At 44.2% G+C, this 19,615-nt stretch overlaps 1 protein-coding gene across 2 annotated transcripts in view; it reads right to left on the bottom strand.

The window, feature by feature from the left end:
• The window catches only part of LOC119968860 (protein tyrosine phosphatase type IVA 2-like), a 122,238-nt gene extending 103,353 nt beyond the window's left edge, over window positions 1-18,885 (bottom strand). Inside the window, exon 1 of one of the 2 annotated variants that reach the window (XM_038801752.1) lies at window positions 18,723-18,885. Coding sequence is in view for 1 of the 2 variants with exons in the window: in XM_038801761.1 (XP_038657689.1) it covers window positions 18,723-18,740 (18 nt within the window). In the remaining variant the exon portion in view is untranslated. The remainder of the gene's footprint in view (window positions 1-18,722) is intronic. The other variant, XM_038801761.1, reaches the window with a different exon arrangement.
• Window positions 18,886-19,615: the final 730 nt, after the last annotated feature.

The raw sequence follows: 19,615 nt of genomic DNA, 5'->3' as shown, positions 1-19,615 counted from the left end.
TTCCAAGAGCTGGTACAGACTCGATGGGCCGAGTGGCCTCCTTCTGCACCGTAAATTCTATGATAATCTATGAAACCGGAGCACCCGGAGGAAACCCAAGCAGATACAAGGAAGGCATGCAGACTCCACATAGATAGTCACCCAAGCTGGGAATCGAACCTGGGACCCTGGAGCTGTGAAGCAACAGTGCTACCATGCTGCCCAGTTTTAAAATCTTTATGAATATGTTACTAGATGCATGGAGCATTTACTGAGGGTCCCTGCCACAGGCCAACGAGCACTTGAACAGATTAGACCAGGGGTGGGCAAACTACGGCCCGCGGGCCGCATGCGGCCCGCCAAAGGTATTTCTGCGGCCCACCAAGTCATTAAAAAAAAAAAAAAAAAAATTTTTTTTTAAAAAAAATTTTTTTTTTTTTTTTTTTAAATTTTTTTTTAAAGGTTAATGGGTGGGGGGGCTGTTGGGTTACTTACTGGCATAGGGTGGATACGTTGACTTGAGTAGGGTGATCATTGCTTGGCACAACGTCGAGGGCCGAAGGGCCTGTTCTGTGCTGTACTGTTCTATGTTCTATATGAGGCGCCCAGAATCATAACCGGGTGAAGTAATTATTTTACTTAATATACTATGCGGCCCTTTGTGAATTGTGAATTTCTGAATGCGGCCCTTGCACGGAAAAGTTTGCCCACCCCTGGATTAGACAGTAGCAATTTTTTAAAAATATACCATTCAGTATTGAGATGCTCTTCAGGTTCAATGTGACTTGCCAGTACAATGCAGCCTAGGCAAGAAAGTTGCACTGAATAGTGTAACTGAACATCAATTAAAAATAGTCTTATGTGCTTTACAGGAATGTTATCGAATAAAAATGTTTTTTTTTGAATATGTACTGAAAATGCTTGATCACTTGCCCGGTGGACAATGGCAAGTCTGGTATAATATTAAACTATACAGACCAGAAGGTCTCTGGTTCAATACCCCATCAATGTCAAATTAACCTACCAAGATGACTATATAGTTGGCAAATATCCTTGGTAAGGAAAATAAAGAGAAACTCGTCAGCATTTATTTCTGTCTATTCAGAGAGCTCCGATGGAAAGTGTGTACGTGTCAATGTCAGATTGGGCTCAGCTGTATTTCTCCTTCCACTGTCTAAAAGCCGACCATCCCTCTGCGTATGGGCGATGAATGGTCAAATGAGGAAGGCACCAAAGAGAAGTTCACAGCTGGGAGATGACTCTTTAGCAAGAATCATTGCGGGATATGAAAAAAAGCTAAGAAATCGTTTTCCAAAAAAAGACAACTGATCTCAAATGAGTTAGCAGTGGTTACTGTCCTTTTGATCATTTCTGTTTGATAACACTCCTGAAAAGTACAAAAAAAGTGCGTCGTAAAAGGTGAGACGTTTTACAAAATCCTGCGCACAACTTATTGCTGTCCAGGACAGCCCTTAATTTCAGATTTCATAGACTCTCGTGAACAAAGGCAGCCTTTTGGCCCATCTAGTCTGCACCAGCCCTTGGAAAGAGCAGCCCATTTAAGCCCACACTTCCAACCTATGCCCGTGACCCAGTAACCCCACCCAACCTTTGTGGACATTAAGGGCAATTTTGCATGGCCAATCCACCTAACCTACTCATCTTTGGACTATGGGAAGAATCCGAAGGACCCGGAGGAAACCCACGCAGACACGGGAAGAACGTGCAGATTCTGCAGACAGTGACCCAAGCCAAGAATCGAATCTGGGACCCTAGAGCTGTGAAGCAACTGTGCTAACCACTGTGCTACCATGCTTCAATGTCTCCAACTTAGGTAAAACTAGTGATTTAGAAAAGTCCATCAAAACATCCTTGCTTTATAAAGTCTAGAATCCCATATGCCTTTTTTCTTTAAATAAACATTTTATGGAGGTATTTTTGTATAGAAACAACAACAAAATAGACAACATACATGAAACCATAAACATAGTGCAAAACCGTTGACCTTTCGTACAGGTCTCACCCTTATTGACCCCCTACTCTAATCTAACCTACTCCCCCCCCCCCCTTCAGCAGACGATTAATTTTCCGCGAAGAAGTTGACGAACGGTTGCCACCTCTGGGTGAACCCTAACAGTGAACCTCTCACGGCGAACTTAATTTTCTCCATACAGAGAAAGTTAGTCATGTCCGATAGCCAGGTCTCCGACTTCGGGGGCTTTGGGTCCCTCCATGCCAAAAGTATCCGTCTCCGGGCTCCCAGGGAAGCAAAGGCCAGAACATCTACCTCTTTCTCCTCCTGGATTCCCGGATCTTCCAACACCCCGAAAATCGCCACCTCTGGACCCAGCGCCACCCTTGTTTTTAAAACCTTGGACATGACGTCCACAAACCCCTGCCAATATCCCCGAAGCTTTGGACACATCCTAAACATGTGGACATGGTTTGCTGGCCCTCCTGCACATTTTGCGCAGCTGTCCTCCACCCCGAAGAATCTGCTCATCCGGGCCACTGTCATGTGAGCCCGGTGCACAACCTCGAATTGTATCAGGCTGAGCCTGGCACATGTTGCAGACGTGTTGATCTACTCAACGCGTCTGCCCATAGACCATTCTCTATCGCACCTCCCAGCTCCTCCTCCCACTTCAGCTCCTCGGTCTGCGTCTCCTCTGACCCCATCAGCTCCTTATAGATGTCCGAGACACTCCCCTCCCCGAACCACCCACTGGAAATTACCCTGTCCTGAATCCCCCTGAAGCGGTAGGAGCGGGAACGTTGCCACTTGCTTACGAAGGAAGTCCCGCACCTGCAAGTATCTGAATTTGTTTCCCCTCGCCAGCCCAAACTTTTCTTCCAGCGCCCTCATACTTGGGAAACTCCCCTCTATGAACACATCCCCCAGGGCAGCAGGGTAGCATGGTGGTTAGCATAAATGCTTCACAGCTCCAGGGTCCCAGGTTCAATTCCCGGCTGGGTCACTGTCTGTGTGGAGTCTGCACGTCCTCCCCCTGTGTGCGTGGGTTTCCTCCGGGTGCTCCGGTTTCCTCCCACAGTCCAAAGATGTGCGGGTTAGGTGGATTGGCCATGCTAAATTGCCCGTAGTGTCCTAATAAAAGTAAGGTTAGGGGGGGGGGGGGGGGGGGGGGGGGGGTTGTTGGGTTACGGGTATAGGGTGGATACGTGGGTTTGAGTAGGGTGATCATGGCTCGGCACAACATTGAGGGCCGAAGGGCCTGTTCTGTGCTGTACTGTTCTATGTTCTATCTTCTATTCTCTCAATCCCCCCTCTCCGCCATACACTGAACCCCCCATCCATACTTCCCGGGGCAAACTGGTGGTTATCACAGATTGGGACCCAGACCGATGCTATCATTGCTCCCACATGCCGCCTCCACTGGCCCCAAAATCTCAGGGCCACCACCACCACGGGGCTGGTGGAGTACCGTGCCGGTGGGAGCGGCAGAGGCAGTTACCAACGCCCCCAAACTGGTGCCCTTACAAGAAGCCGCCTCCATACGCACCCACGCCGACCCCTCCCCCACCACCCACTTCCTGATAATGGCTATGTTAGCCGCCCAGTAGTAATTGCTAAAATTTGGCAGCACAAGCCCACCCTCTCCCCGGCCCCATATGCCTTTTTAACTACTTTCTCACATACCCTACCTTCTTTGACAATGTGTGCAAAAAATAAACCAGGTCTCTGCTCTTGCAACCCCCTCCCCCTTAATTTTATATTCCCTCTCATCATTATTCATACTAAAATAACCAGGAGTCCAAATCATTAAACTGATTTGGAAAAAAAAACACAGGTTAAAGAGATATGGGGAACATGCAGGGAGGTGGATTTGAGACCTGGAAGAGATCAGCCATGATCCGATTGAATGGTGGCGGAGCAGACACGGAGACTGAATTGCTTACCTATTTCTTATTATTATTACTTCTGCTCCTAATATGCATGCTTCACTTCACTCGTTCCCCAAGGAGCCTATTTTGGTCCCTTCCTGTTTCCCATCTACATGCTGCCCCATGGCAACATTATCTGAAGGCAAGGTGCGAGTTTTCACAGGTACACTGATGGCACCAGCTGTATCTCAACATTATCTCCCGTGACTATGCTATTGTTGCTAAATTATCAGACTGTTAATCTGACATCCAGCACTGGATACAGACAGAGGCCATTATTTTTAGGTCACACTCCAAAGTCTATCCCCTGTGACCAACTCCAAACCCCTGCCTGGCAACAGTCTGAGATTAAACCCACCTTGTTCTCAACCTTGAAGTCATATCTGATCCCCAGATGAGTTTCTGACCGCATATTCATCACGAACACTGCTTAATTCCACCTTGGTAACATTGCCTCCCTCAGCTTGTCTGCTACTGAAACCCTCATTCATGCTTATATTTTATCACCTCTACACTTGGCGATTCCAACTGATTGGCCAATTTGTACCTTCCATGGCCTAGAGGTCTTCCAAAACTTTGTTGCCTGCCCTTAACTCACAAAGTCCCTTTCCCCATCACCACTGTGATCACTGACATACACTGGCTCCCAGTCGAGCAAATTCTTGGTTTTAAAATCCACAAACTTTGTTTTGAATCCCCCCTATAACTTTCCCCTCCCTATCTCTGTAGGCTGCTCCAGCCCCACAACCCAAGATACTTGCGCTCATCTAATTGCAGCCTCTTATGCACCCAAAGTTTTTAATTAATTTACAGGATGTGGGCATCGCTGGCTCGACCAGCATTTATTGTCCTTCAGGTGTTGTCTTCTTGAATTGTTGTAGTCCCCGAGGTGTACGTACACCAACAGTGCTGTTAGGGAGAGAATGTCAGGGCTTTGACCCAGCAACACTGAACGAATGGCAATATATTTCTACATTGGTGTTGAGTCACTTGGAGAGGAGCTTCCAGGGGTAGGGTTCCCAGGTAGCCGCTGCTCTTGTCCTTCTGGAAGGTAGCGGTCATGGATGTGGAAGGCACTGTCTAAGGAACCTTGGTGAGCTTCTGCAGCGCATCTTGTAGATGGGGCACACAGCTGTCACTGTTCGTTGGTGATGGAGGGATTGAATGTTTGTTGAAGGGACAACAATCAGGTGGGCTGCCTTGTCCTGGATGGTGTCAAGCTTCTTGAGCGTTGTTGGAGCTGCACTCGTCCAGGCAAGTGGAGGGTATGCCATTACACGCCTGACTTGTGCCTTGTAGATGGTGGACGGGCTATGGAGAGTCAGGTGGCGAGTTACTCACTGCACAATTCCTAGTCTTTGACCTGCTCTGGTAGCCACAGCATGTATATGGCCAGTCCAATTCAGTTTCTAGGATGTTGATAGTGAGGGATTTAATGCTGGTAATGCCATTAAGTATCAAATGGCAATAGTTAGATCCCCTCTTGATGGAAATGGTAATTGCTTGACGCTTGTCTGGTGCAAATTTAACTCACCACCTGTCAGCCCAAGCCTGGATATTGTCCAGGTTTTGCTGCATTTAGACATGAACTGCTTCAGTATTGGAGGAGTCACAAATGCTGCTGAACACTGATCAGTAGTCCAGTGATCTGCAAACATCCCCACTTCTGACCTGGAGATGGAAGAATAATCGTGATTGCTCCACCATTGGTGCCTATGCCGTCAGTCGCCTAGGTCCCAAGGTCGGGGATTCTTTCCCTAAACCTCTCTGCCTCATGTTCCTCCATGAAGATACTTCTAAAAGCTTACCTGCAACCAGGCATTTGGCTCCGTGTCATACTTTGATTTATAATGCTCCTGTGAAACACCTTGGGACATTTCATTACACTGTAGACGTTGTGTAACTAAGTTGTTGATTGTGTTAAATATCATCTCCCACTTGCCCACCCATGCCACCAGTCTGCCTGTGCCCTTATGAAGTCCAGTAAGAATAGATGACACGGTGCAGTGGTTAGCACTGATGCCGCACGCCACTGAGGACCTGGGTTCAATCCCATGTGTAGTTTGCACATTCTCCCCCCTCCCCCCCCCCCAATGTCTGTGCGAGTCTTATCCCCACAACGCAAAGATGTGCAGGATCAATGGATTGGCCATGCTAAATTGCCACTTAATTGGAAGAAATGAATTGGGTACTCTAAATTTGTTTTTTAAAATAAAGTTCAGTAAGAAGTCTCACAACACCACCAGGTTAAAGTCAAACAGGTCTATTTGAAATCACAAGCTTTCGGAGCACACCTCCTTCATCACCTGATGAAAGATCAGTGGTCCGAACGTTTGTCATTTCAAATAAACCTGTTGGACTTTAACCTGGCGTTGAGAGACTTCTTACTGTGCCCACCCCAGTACAGCACTGGTATCCCCACATTATGAAGCCCATCATTCATCTTCCTCACAGTTCTGATTACTTCCAAGATTTGCCTCCTCTGCAAATTTTTAAATTGTACCCTACACGCCCAAGTCTATAGTCATTACTATATATCATGAAAAACAGTGGTCATTACCTTTAGGGAACACCAATTCTCCCTATCAACAGCAGTAAAAAGAGTTCAATAAAACATAGTAGGATGCAGGCAGAAATCTGCCTAGAGACAGCAGTAGCCAGTATTCAAAATGTCACGTGCCTCTCCCCAGTAAAAAAGTTTAGAAAGCAGCTTAGATAAAAATCAAATGGCTTAAGAGGAGAAACAGCTTATAGATGGTTGGGAACATCCATGAGGTATACGTATGGTAATGTATAGTCAAGGACGTTGATCGGGCCGGACAGCTAAATCCACAGAAGGCATAATCAAAGAGGAATAAAGATATAATTGGCCAGATATCAGAAGCCAGCCAGGCTCAGGAAGCAGACAAGGCAATTTCCCGCTAGCAGCCTAGAAGCTAGTTTACATCAAACATGCCTCGAAGTCTCAGATCCAAGGCACTGTAGAAAACCTTTTAATGGTAGTTTTAAATATCTCCACTGGTCCACGAAAAGACATTTCCCAGAATTCAATATCATCCCTATATTGCATGGTAACTACAGCTGATTATTTAATGTGGGTGTTGTTTGGGGAACAGGGGAAGTCTTACGGAGTTCAGGTATCACAGGAATATTTTGAAATCTGGGGTACGTTTTATATAAACTGTTTCGTAATCCATATTCTGTAATTGTCTGAGAGTAGAGTAGTCCTGTTCATGTGTATTTGTCTTTTCTTTACTTTAATAAATGGTCTTTAATATTTGTTACATGATGACTGGGCTTCTTATTCTCACTGGGGGTTTCACTTGTCTCCCGACAGCAAAAGAAAACAGTATTTCCCTACAAACTGGTGTTCCAAGTTGGGATACCTTCGCAGATAACATCAGCATGCCGTGTGACATTTCCCCCAGACTAAAAACAACCATTCACTGATCTGCTTCCCGTCACTCAGCCACTTTCACATCCATGTTGCCAGTTCTCTCATTTATTCCATCTGCTTTGAATTAAGCCTAATAAAAAGCCTGGGTGGCTTAGTTACTATGGGGACAGGGGCGGGGGCTGAGGTTGAAACTTGCTGGGAAGAAGCAATATGTTCACACACCTGAAAATAAAGGAAAGAACAGCTGGGCTGACTGTGGACAGTCTCCCCAGTTTCTGAACACAGAGGAAGGTCTCACATAGACAAAAGACTGCAGCTGGTATTGTCAAGTGAGTTGGGAAGGCTGCAATTCCTCAGCAAGCTACCAGGCTGAATGCTGGAGTGACAATGGTCTCTGGTCAAACAGATGTTTCCTGTGACAATTTAAAGACTCCAGAAGATTTACCAGAAACTACCAGTGGTCCTTCATGGCTTGGAAATTCTCTGAGAATTAAGGGAAGCGTCATGCTAAAACATTAATATTGGGTACCTTTTCTGTAGATTAGAATATTCGTTGCCTCCTACATAATGTTTAAATTATGTTGATTTCAGCTTGCTTGTTATGGTAAAATGTCTTAAGATTTGAAATTTTGTACAATTCATTTTAATCGTCACTGGGAATTCAGATATCTTTTCAAAAGTTATCGGTCTCTCTGGAGATTGTAAATCCCTGTTGGTTTTTTTTAAACTAATGCACACTCGTCCAAGTGTCTCTTAATTTTAACCAGATTACTGCTTGTAAAAGTTTCCCCACCGCTGAAGTTAAACTGATTGGCTTGGAACATGTTGCTGCCTTTGTGGCATTTCCATGGATCTTTCTGCCGAAAACCCCACAGGAATTCAATCCCTCAGTTTTACTTCCAAATAAAATCCACAAACTCAGAAAAATGTAAAATAAAGCACACAATTCATATGGTCCGATTTCCAGTCTGCACATTTCAGTGGTACTGACTTAATGCCAACAAGCACGTAATGAGGGAATCCAAAATAAATTTAATTAGGTGCGATGATATTTCATGGATTTTTTTTGAAATGACAGGAACCAGCTCGTAAACTATAAACATCTAGTCAGATTTGAAACATAGTATAAAAGTATTAAGTACTAACATTACCCAAACTAGGTCATCTTATGCATTTGAAGAAAAAAGCTTCAAAGACATGTTGTGTCATTATTGTAGTCTATCTGCATCAACTCTGTAATTTGTTCAATTACAAAGTTCAGTTGATTGCCTTAAAAAAAAAGAGGTCTCTGCTATACCTTAGTTTGCAAGTGGTTGCCTTATTTAAGAACAAATCCCTGATTATCCTGCTTTCCCATAATTTTCGCCTTTTTATGTATCAACTAATATATCCATAACAAAGCCCAACATTTTCATATATGGGCCTTATGTATTGTTCACTGAAGCTGTGATAGCATTCCATCATGGGAACATTAGAATTATCTTAGATTCTACTTTTTACTTTTAAAATCTCTTTCTGTCATATCAAGTATAAAGCTGATCTCAAACTCAGCACATACCTGACAAAATGATAAGAGTAACATTGTCACCTTCATTCTAATATCTTTTTGAAGATGCCAAAGCTCATTATTTGCACTAAATCACAGCTACTGTCTACAGTTTGCCATTTAATCTCTGATCAATTAGACCCAGTTTTCAATTCCAAATTTGGTTATGTAAACAAACCAGTGGCTGGTTAACTACTAGTCCTGTGAGCAGGCGACAGCTACATGTGGTCCTGAATAAAGAGGAGGTAACAAGCAAAGAATGCAACATTCGAAACAGATGGAGATGCAACTTCTAAAATCGAAAAAGATAATTTTTTTAAAATCTAAAATGATGTACCCTTTGTTATAATGTTAAACTAACAATGCCAGGCAAACTGAATTTTATGCTTTAATTAGATCATGGTTCCTCCAATATAATTATAAAGAGTGCACAATCTTTATTAGTGTTACATCTCAGCACCTTTAAACTTGTACGCCCAAAGTTCTCTCAACTCTAAAGCAAAATCACTTGATATTATCTATTAGAAATAGTTCCTCACAAAACTCCATCTTCCTTAATTTCATTTTAAAAATCCTTTTTTGAATCTAAACGCATTAGGACACGATCCATCCTCCACATGGTTTCTCCTCTGTGTGGGGAAGCAGTGGCATAGTCACTGGACTAATAATCCAGAGACCAAGGTTTGAATCCCATCAGGACAGACGGTGAAATTTGAATTCAATAAAAATCTGGAATTAAAAATCTAATGATGACCAAGAAACCATTGTTGATTGTTGTAAAAACCCATCTGGTTCACTAATGTCTTTTAGGGAAGGAAATCTGTCATTTGTGTACATGTGACTCCAGATGCACAGCATTGTGGTTGATTCTTAAAATGCCTCCAAGGATGGGCAATAAATGCTGACCCACCCAGCAATGCCCACATCTCATGAAAGAATAAAGAAAAAAATGTCAACATGTATAAGATAACAGCCTCTCCATCACAACAGTCATATTCGGCAAGAACTTAGTCCACAGCAGTCAGGTTAATAAAGGTTTTTATTGGTAACTTTTTATTTGCTCCCTCATATATTCCTCACGCCAACTGAAGATCACATTCAAGCCTCAATTCCCCATCTGTAACAGCACCAGAAAATTGTGATCTTGTTACCTCTGAGGCTACCAATCAATCTGAGGGAGTAAGAAGCCCTTGTACAGTCGACCACATCCTGACTCCTGATGCAAGTAAGAATCCAATATCACTGTTACACTGGTTCTTCATTGTAGCTGCCTCATACGGAGAAATTATTGCCACCTTTGCACTATTGCATGTAGCATCAACTCTGCATTTTTCTTCTCTTGTTTCTCTCTTTTCCTTTTGGATGAAGTGGATTCTGCCAATAAGACCCCCAGACACATCTTTTGTTCCTTTATTAACCCCATTGCCCCTTTAACCTTGCACCATCAACCCTCGTCAGTTAATCTGCTGCCTATGGCAGACATTTAGTTTCATCCATTTTTCATTCTTCACTTGCCTAGATCCCATTACATCTCTGAACTATTCCCAGTTATGAAAGTTAACTGGGATTAATTCTCTCTCCACAAATGCTGTGCATTTCCAGCATGTTTGGTTTCTATTACTAACAAAGTTATCCAATTAGTTAAAGACAACTTAATTCCAATGTTAGTGTAAAAATATACCTAGTTAATCAAATATTGATATCCACCATACCATTTAATATATTTACAACATCAAATATGTTAAATGAAATTAAACACACAGTAAACAGAGCACCATAACAGGTCATAAACCCTCTAGGACAGCCTGAACAATAGCTAGTGTTTGGTCAAAAACAGTGTCCCAACAAAGTAGAAACTAGAATATTTATGACACTTTATAACGAGCTTGTTGAGATCATCTTACAAAAGACTTGAGCAGCTTCCAGCACAGCCTTGTTTATGAACTTGCGTTGATGCTATTTTTATAGACCTTTAACTCTGATCAGGTTTGCTTATCCACCTGCAATGCATTTGATAATTGGTGTCAAGTGGTGCGATGGGATTCAAGGCCAAACACAAAGGTTTATTTACAAGAATGTTTATAGGGCCATGTAAATTATTACTTATCTGTATGCAAGCGACTAATTGAGAACATTTTCATTATGGTCATGGATGTTTAATGCCGGAGTATGGGTCATATAGACTTATTTCCCTCCTTAATATCGACGCCAAGATCCTTGCGAAGGCCCTAGCGAGGCGGCTGGAAAGCTGTGTACCAGAGATAATCGCGGAAGATCAGACGGGCTTTGCCAAGGGCAGGCAATTAACAGCAAACATTAGGCTCCTGAGAATGTGATCATGACCCCATACGGGGAGAGAACACCGAAGATGAAAATCTCCTTGGAAGCAGAAAAGGGTTGAATGGAGAGGTATTGGAATAGCTTGGGTTTGGTCCAGGGTTCACCTCGAGGGTGAAACTACAGTACAACGCTCCCTCGGCGAACATATGGACAAACACCACTAGCTCTAAATCAGGGGTGGGCAAACTACGGCAGGTATTTCTGCGGCCCACCAAGTCATTAAAAAAAAAAAAAAAAAAAAAATATTTTTAAATTTTTTTTTTTTTAAATTTTTTTTTAAGGTTAATGGTGGGGGGGGGGTGCTGTTGGGTTACTTACTGGTATAGGGTGGATACGTTGACTTGAGTAGGGTGATCATTGCTCGGCACAACGTCGAGGGCCGAAGGGCCTGTTCTGTGCTGTACTGTTCTGTGTTCTATATGAAGCGCCCAGAATCATAACCGGGTGAAGTAATTATTTTACTTAATATACTATGCGGCCCTTTGTGAATTGTGAATTTCTGAATGTGGCCCTTGCACGGAAAAGTTTGCCCACCCCTGCTCTAAATACTTCCGGCTGCAAAGAGTCACAAGGCAGGGATGCCCTTTTTCTCCGCTACTATTTGCACTGGCAATTGAGCCACTGGCAATCGCTCTCAGAAAGGCAAAGGGGTGGAGAGGTAATCAAAGGGGAGACAGAAAGCATCGAGTCTCACTGTATGCAGATGACCTGCTCCTCTACATCTCAAGTACCCTGGCCAGCATGGAAGGAATAGTGATACTCAGTGATATGCAGTTCTGGTCGCCTCATTTTAGGAAGGATGTGGAAGCTCTGGAAAAGGTGCAAAGGAGATTTACCAGGATGTTGCCTGGAATGGAGAGTAGGTCTTACGAGGAAAGGTTGAGGGTGCAAGGCCTTTTCTCATTAGAACGGAGAAGGATGAGGGGCAACTTGATAGAGGTTCATAAGATGATCAGGGGAATAGATAGAGTAGACAGTCAGAGACATTTTCCCCGGGTGGAACAAACCATTACAAGGGGACATAAATTTAAGGTGAATGGTGGAAGATATAGGGGGATGTCAGAGGTAGGTTCTTTACCTAGTGGGGGCATGGAATGCACTGCCTGTGGAAATAGTTGAGCCGGAAACATTAGGGACCTTCAAGCGGCTATTGGATAGGTACATGGATTACGGTAGAATGATGGAGTGTAGATTAATTTTTTCTTAAGGGCAGCACGGTAGCATTGTGGATAGCACAATTGTTTCACAGCTCCAGGGTCCCAGGTTCGATTCCGGCTTGGGTCGCTGTCGGTGCGGAGTCTGCACATTCTCCCCGTGTGTGTGTGGGTTTCCTCCAGGTGCTCCGGTTTCCTCCCATAGTCCAAAGATGTGCAGGTTAGGTGGATTGGCCATGATAAATTGCCCTTAGTGTCCAAAATTGCCCTTAGTGTTGGGTTGGGTTACTGGGTTATGGGTGGAGGTGTTGACCTTGGGAAGGGTGCTCTTTCCAGGAGCCAGTGCAGACTCGATGGGCCGAAAGGCCTCCTTCTGCACTGTAAATTCTATGAAATCACCAATCTTTCAGTAATTGATTGGTCCAAAGAAAGCCTTTGTCTACCATCTGGATAAACCTAATTTGGATTACAAACCCCCCGCAAAAAAAACTGACAACCCACAAGCATTCAGCAGAAAGTTTGATCCTACGTTAAATGAGGAGCTTTGTAACTCAGTCTCTCCCTGGGACATATACAATCCTTATCTGCATTCCATGTCTGGTTTAGCTCACTCAGCTAAATCGCTGGCTTTTAAAGCAGACCAAGCAGCACAGTTCGATTCCCGCACCAGCCTCCCCGGACAGGCGCCGGAATGTGGCAACTAGGGGCCTTTCACAGTAACTTAATTGAAGCCTACTCGTGACAATAAAGCGATTTTCATTTCATTTTCATGTCTCATATTGAATTAAGCTATTACTTCCATTGCCTTAAGTCCCAGCATACAAACACAGTTCTCTTCTAACCCACTGAAGAAAGACAGTATTAAATTACTTTAATTTAGATAAAGATTATCTTAGATCCCATACATACCCTTCTATTCATTTTCAGTTTATATGTTGTCTTTTTATATTGAAAACTCCATTCTCGCTAGTTCATTATTCCCTTTCCTCCAAGGAAATCAGAAGCTTTGTAATAGGATGAACCAATGCACAACAAAGCAATGAAAGATGATTTCCTCAGCATTAGTTACACATTTGTAGAAGATAAAGAGTTTGAAATATGACAAATTCTAAATTCTCCTGTTTGAACTATACCCCTACCACCCCAGAAATACTAGCAATAAGCAGGTCACTTAGTCCACTGACAAGGGCCAGGGAGGGCCAATGAATTACCAGTATGATTGCAGGCAAATATCCCACTTAATGTTGCAGGTATTCATCACAAGATAGCAGATTTAAAAAATATTTTCCTCTCAATAAAGGGCACGTGTAATTAAAAGCATTAGGTGGAGAAGCAGTACTGCCTGCTAAAGCAGGGAGGTGTCCATCACACAGGTCTGTAACTCCCAAACCCAGGCCTCGTCATGCTGGGAAGCTCCAGGAACCTGCCAAGTATTAACCTTCCGAACACAAGTAACGCACCATTAGCCTGGACATTTCCAAAGCTGCTTACCCAACATTGTACATTTCAACATAAACGAACACTAAATGCTGAAATTTGAGATTTTGTCAGTGGCAATAGAGAAATAGCAGATATGTTGAAAAATTACTTTGCCTCCGTGTTTACAGTTGAAAAGGAGGATAACTTGCCGGAACCCCCCAAAAAATGAATAGTCTATAGAGGACAGAGACTATGTAAGTACAACATCACTAACTAGGAAATTAATGGAACTAAAGAGTGACAAATCGCCAATATGTCACATTTTCAATCCGAGAGTGTTAAAGGAAGTAGAGGAGCACAATGTCGATGCCCTACATATAATCTTCCAGAGTTCCCTCAATCCAGGAGTACTCCTTCCGGATTGGAAAATTGCACGTCACTGCACTTTTTAAGAGGAGGGAGACCAGTGAATTACAAACCAGTTAACCTAACGTCTCTGGTGGGGAAATTGGAGTCTATAATCAGGGATGTGGTAACTGAACAACTTGAAATATTTTGGTCGATCAGGGAGAGCGAGCATGAAGATATCATGCCTGACTAATCTTATTGAATTTTTTGAGGTGACTATGGTACTGGACAGGGGAATGTCTATGGATGTCATTTATACGGATGTCCAAAAGGCATTTGATAAAGTCCTACACAAGAGACAGAGGTAGAAGCTACGGAGTTGAGGGCAAATTATTGACATGGTTGAGAAACTGGTTGAGTGGCAGGTGAGAGTGGGGATAATGGATAAGTACTCAAATTGGCAGGGGGTGACTAGTGGGTACCAGAAGGATCTGTAATAGGGCCTCAATTATTTATTAATAACGTGAATGATAACATAGAAAGTCATCTATCCAAATATTTGCAGATGATACATTAAGGGATATGGGCCAAAGAGAGATGCAAGGAGTTAGGTGACAGGTCAGCTATGATCTCACTGAATGGCGGACAGGCTCACGGGGGCTGCATGGCCTACTCCTGTTCCTATGTTCCTGGGATGCCGATCCAACAGACTGTAAGAAACTACAGAGAGTCGTGAACACAGCCCTGTCCATCACGCAAAACCGCCTCCCATTCTTTGACTTTGTTTATACCTCCCGCTGGCTTGCGAAAGCGGATAGCATAATCAAAGACCCCTCCCACCCTCTTCCATCCACAGGAGATACAAAAGTCGGAGATCAGTTACAGGTTCAAAAACAGCTTCTTCCCTGCTATTACCAGACTGCTGAATGACCCTCTTATGGACTGAACTGATCTCTCCACACATCTTTACTGAGTAATACTACACCCTGTATGCTTCACCCAATGCCTGGGTCTATGTGTTTACATTGTGTATTTATTGTATGTCCTATGCTTCTTACATGTATGGAACGATCTGTCGGCACTGTACACGGAACAATACTTTTCACGGTACCTCAGTACACGTGACAATAAATCAATTACCTTGATTACTAAAGTTAAACAAATGTATTTATACCTTTTTCGGAAACATAGCAAGTATGTTTACATGTTCTAAAGTTTGTTAAAATGCAATTAATTTATAAGGATTTGTTCAAATAAATTTAGCAAATTTAAAAAAAACTTCATTGGACCAGTTTTCTCTCTGAGATTACTCAGATTGCTGATGCCAATATGTTCTCACTCAGTCTGTTTTGGTGGTGATGTCCTTAATTCAACATCAGTGGTTCCCCCAATGCTACCTCAATCATTGGCCAGTTTAGAATTGGTTCTTCACCCCAGTGTCATATCTCAAGTTGTACTCTTTAGACAAGTTTGGAACAACAAAATCCCTACACTGCTGGGCATTTAAAAATAAAGGTATGATTTGAAACTTCACCTGCTCACTTTGATATCCCAAAACAATAAATGTCCATGTGACAGGTCAGGTGTCATGAGGGGTTGAAAGCAGAACAAGTAGTTAGCAGTATGTGCTGTCAATGTCAGTGATCAGTTATAATTTGATTGGCATTTGTATTAATTTGTTTTGGGTTACTGCTTCTCCCACAAAAAGGAATTTGTATAATAATGGAATTTAGAACACTCTACAGGCATAGGATACGCTTATAAGCATTTATTGCTTTGTACAATATGTTCAGCCGTTTAAACTAGTATGCTCCCAGTCCCCAAGTCTCTAGACATGATCCAAAAATACATTTTTAATATTTGCCATGGGATTAATTTAGCCTGCAACACCAATACTCAATGGGATTCCAAGTATCAAAGTTTTAAAAACATTTTAAATATGCAGCCTCAACCTACAATCCCAATTCAATGTTACTAATAGTCTTACGTCACTGGACTTAATTTAATAATAATAATCTTTATTAGAGTCACAAGCAGGCTTACATTAACACTGCAAAGAAGTTACTGTAAAACTCCCCTAGTCACCACACTACGGTTCCTGTTCGGGTACACCAAGGAAGAATTCAGAATGTCCAATTCACCTGACAAACACGTCTTTCCGGATTTATGAGAGGAAACCGAAGCACCCGGAGGAAATCCACGCAAACACGTGCTATCTACTAACTATTCTGTACTAACTATTTACTGTTTACCAACTATTCTTGGTAAGCAACTGCAAATTTTGGTTTAATAAACTGATAACATCAAACTCAATCACTAATCTTCCTGTGCAAATGCAATTTCACACTAACATACAGCATACAATTGCTCAATGATAAGACTAAATAAGCTCACCTCAGTTTACAATGTACAAAGTTTACACAGTGCATTGCTGTCTTTATTTTTCTTTCCCAATGTATTCTTGGTATACAGATTAGAACTGTGACTGCTCTTCAAAGTAGTCAGCTATAAATTCCTTCAAAACAGAGGTTGCGAATGATGCTATAAAATGCAAGACTTTCTTTTAAACCACAAGCATTTTGAGATTGATTTCCATAAACTCACCTGAACAAGATATTGCTTTGCAACAATCCGGAACTATTGTTTATACCCTTCAACTTAACTCAGGAGAAAGTAACACCATTTTGTGTTACTTCTGAAGTAACCTTGATTGCGCATAAAATCCTGTTTTTATTTCTCAGTAATTCTTGTTTATCTACATGCAATCTTTGTTTCTGCAGATTCAGGTGCATGCCATTTCAGAGAGGCCATCCAACAATTCATTCTGGCAGACAGGCCTCACTCAATTTGAAATCCTGGACAATGAGTGCAGTTAAACTAAATAGTTGTGGCCACATTATCTGAAAGGAACTGGGGCTGTAGAGTGACCAAAAGCACTGGGTTGCACTCACGATTTTTCTGATCTAAACGGCTCAATAACATGAAATGCTATGGACTCAACCACTGCACACTACAGCGCACAGGTTTCACCCACATCAAAAGAATTGCAAGTCAGATGGTATTTACTTTTCTCAATGGAAGTTTCTGCAATGAGGCAGAATACAGAAGTGTATTGAATTTCAGAGCACAAATCATACCGACATTCGTTCAAACAAGCTTCAAGCCTAAAAATACTTTGATCTCCACAATGTTGAGACAGGTCAAAGAAAAGGTCAGGAAATTACACCATCATTACATCCTTGGAATATACAGTAAAATGTCTTCCAAAGTTTAAAATGGCATAGTACTTTAAAATTAGTTTCAGTCTCCACTTTATCCAAATCAGCTCTCAACACTTAACCCTTTCGACTTTTCCCCTATCAGCATGTTCTCATCATGGAACTGTCCTTTCCCTTGCATGTTACCCGAGGCTAAAATTTTGCCTTGACACACACTGTTCATTTCCCAGGAATTATTTCCCTTCTACTCTGGGTCACGTTCAGAGAATGTGCTTCCCCTACAATGTTCTTGTCTGGCACTTTACATGTTTCAGGAACTCACTGGTCACATGCTTGTTCACACTCACTCAGAGCTTGACCTTGACCTTATACTATTTCCTACCATCACTCTTTAATACAAAACTCTAATCCTCTCCTTTGCATCAAGATGTTTTTGGTAAACAGACATAGCAAAATTGTAAACCAACTCTTTAAAGACATACTGACAATTTTATTACACCATGTATAGAGGAAAACCACCCAGGCCATGTGTGAATCTCTCTTCCTCTCCACCCAGCCTCACCATACATATACACTTCCTGCACAGAAAGACCTCAAGCTCTTCTCCCCAATACAGAAATCACACACATGCGGTCCCCCCAGGCACATGGGCAACTAGCAATTCCCCTCCTACCATCCTAATAGCCAAACTATACAACAATAATGGAGTTCAGTAATCTTGGAAAACACTATCAATTGGACTCAGGCACGTTGTGAGGTAAATCCTGGGGGTGAAAAGCTTTGGAGACCACAGATCCAAAGTCATCAATTCCTGCCAAGCATGCACTGACACTATACCCAGAGAGCTTCCTTCCCCATATCTCTGATCTAGTCCAAAGAACCATATTGGACTCGACACATTAACTCTGTTGCTCTCTCCACAGATGATGCCACACCTGATGTTTTGCAGCACGTTCTGTTTTTCTCGGAGTTACTCAGTGCCCCCAGCTTAAGTCTCTTCTCAACTCCTCCACTACCCTCCTTCCTCTCGCCAGCCACAAAAATTGCTTGAGCACTAACTAACCCACATCCTTTTCCTTCTCCATGGCCAAGCCGCAGCTTGTGATTATTCATTCACAATGCAGGGATCACCTCCAGCGGCCTGCCCCCGACCTGTTGTATGGAGCCCGGTGCCTCGCGTGTCCTTTTGGCCGCGCTCTCCAGCAGCCTCTCCTTCCCTCAGCCGGGCCCAGGCCCCCGGGACACTCACCACCACCCCCCTCACCCTCGCGGGACTCAGCTCCTGGGGGCAGCAGCAGCCGCCGGCAGCCGGTAACTTAGGGCCACGTCCCCGGACCGGCTCCCACACACCGAGCGCGCGAGGCTCCGGACAAACGGCTCCGTCCCAATTCCGCCGCCCCAGTCCTTGCCATACTCACAGTAACCAGCCCGGTCATTGAAAACTACTGAACACAATGCGGCTCCGAGCAGCGATTCCCACAGCGGCCGCCTCCGACACTCTCTCTCTCTCTACCGTCTCAGAGAGACTGGCGGCTCCCAGGACCCGAGTCTTCTCGAACTCCGCCGAGTCTTCCCGAACTCCGCCGAGTCTTCCCGAACTTCGCCACCACCCATCCCCCGGCAAACCCCGAGCCGCCCTGGACCCGCCTCTTCCCAAAACCCTCAAGGCCCCGCCCCCTCATGATTCCGTTCTGCCTCCCCGCACGATCTCTTCCCCCTTCGCTCCCCCAATCATTTTGACCCATTTCCAACTCTTTACGAAGCCCGCCCCTCCTCCGAATCCTCACGAAGCCCGCCCCTTCCCCGAGTCCACACGAACCCCGCCCCTCCCCGAATCCACACGAACCCCGCCCCTCCCCGAATCCACACGAACCCCGCCCCTCCCCGAATCAACGCGAACCCCGCCCCTTCCCCCAGTCCACACGAACCCCGCCCCTCCCCGAATCCACACGAACCCCGCCCCTCCCCGAATCCACACGAACCCCGCCCCTCCCCGAATCAACGCGAACCCCGCCCCTTCCCCCAGTCCACACGAACCCCGCCCCTCCCCGAATCCACACGAACCCCGCCCCTCCCCGAATCCACACGAACCCCGCCCCCCCCCCGAGTCCACACGAGCCCCCCCCCCCCCAGACCACACAAACCGCCCCCCTCCACCGAGACCACACGAACCCCGCCCCTTCCCCGAGTCCACACGAACCCCGTCTCTCCCCGAGTCCACACGAACCCCGCCCCTTCCCCGAGTCCACACGAACCCCGTCTCTCCCCGAGTCCACACGAACCCCGCCCAGTCGGCACGGCCCCGCGGAAG

Source organism: Scyliorhinus canicula, chromosome 1 (assembly GCF_902713615.1).
Source record: "Scyliorhinus canicula chromosome 1, sScyCan1.1, whole genome shotgun sequence".
NCBI lineage: Eukaryota > Metazoa > Chordata > Chondrichthyes > Carcharhiniformes > Scyliorhinidae > Scyliorhinus > Scyliorhinus canicula.
The sequence above is the reverse complement of the archived record's forward strand: the minus strand, read 5'-3'. Positions and strand labels throughout refer to the sequence as shown.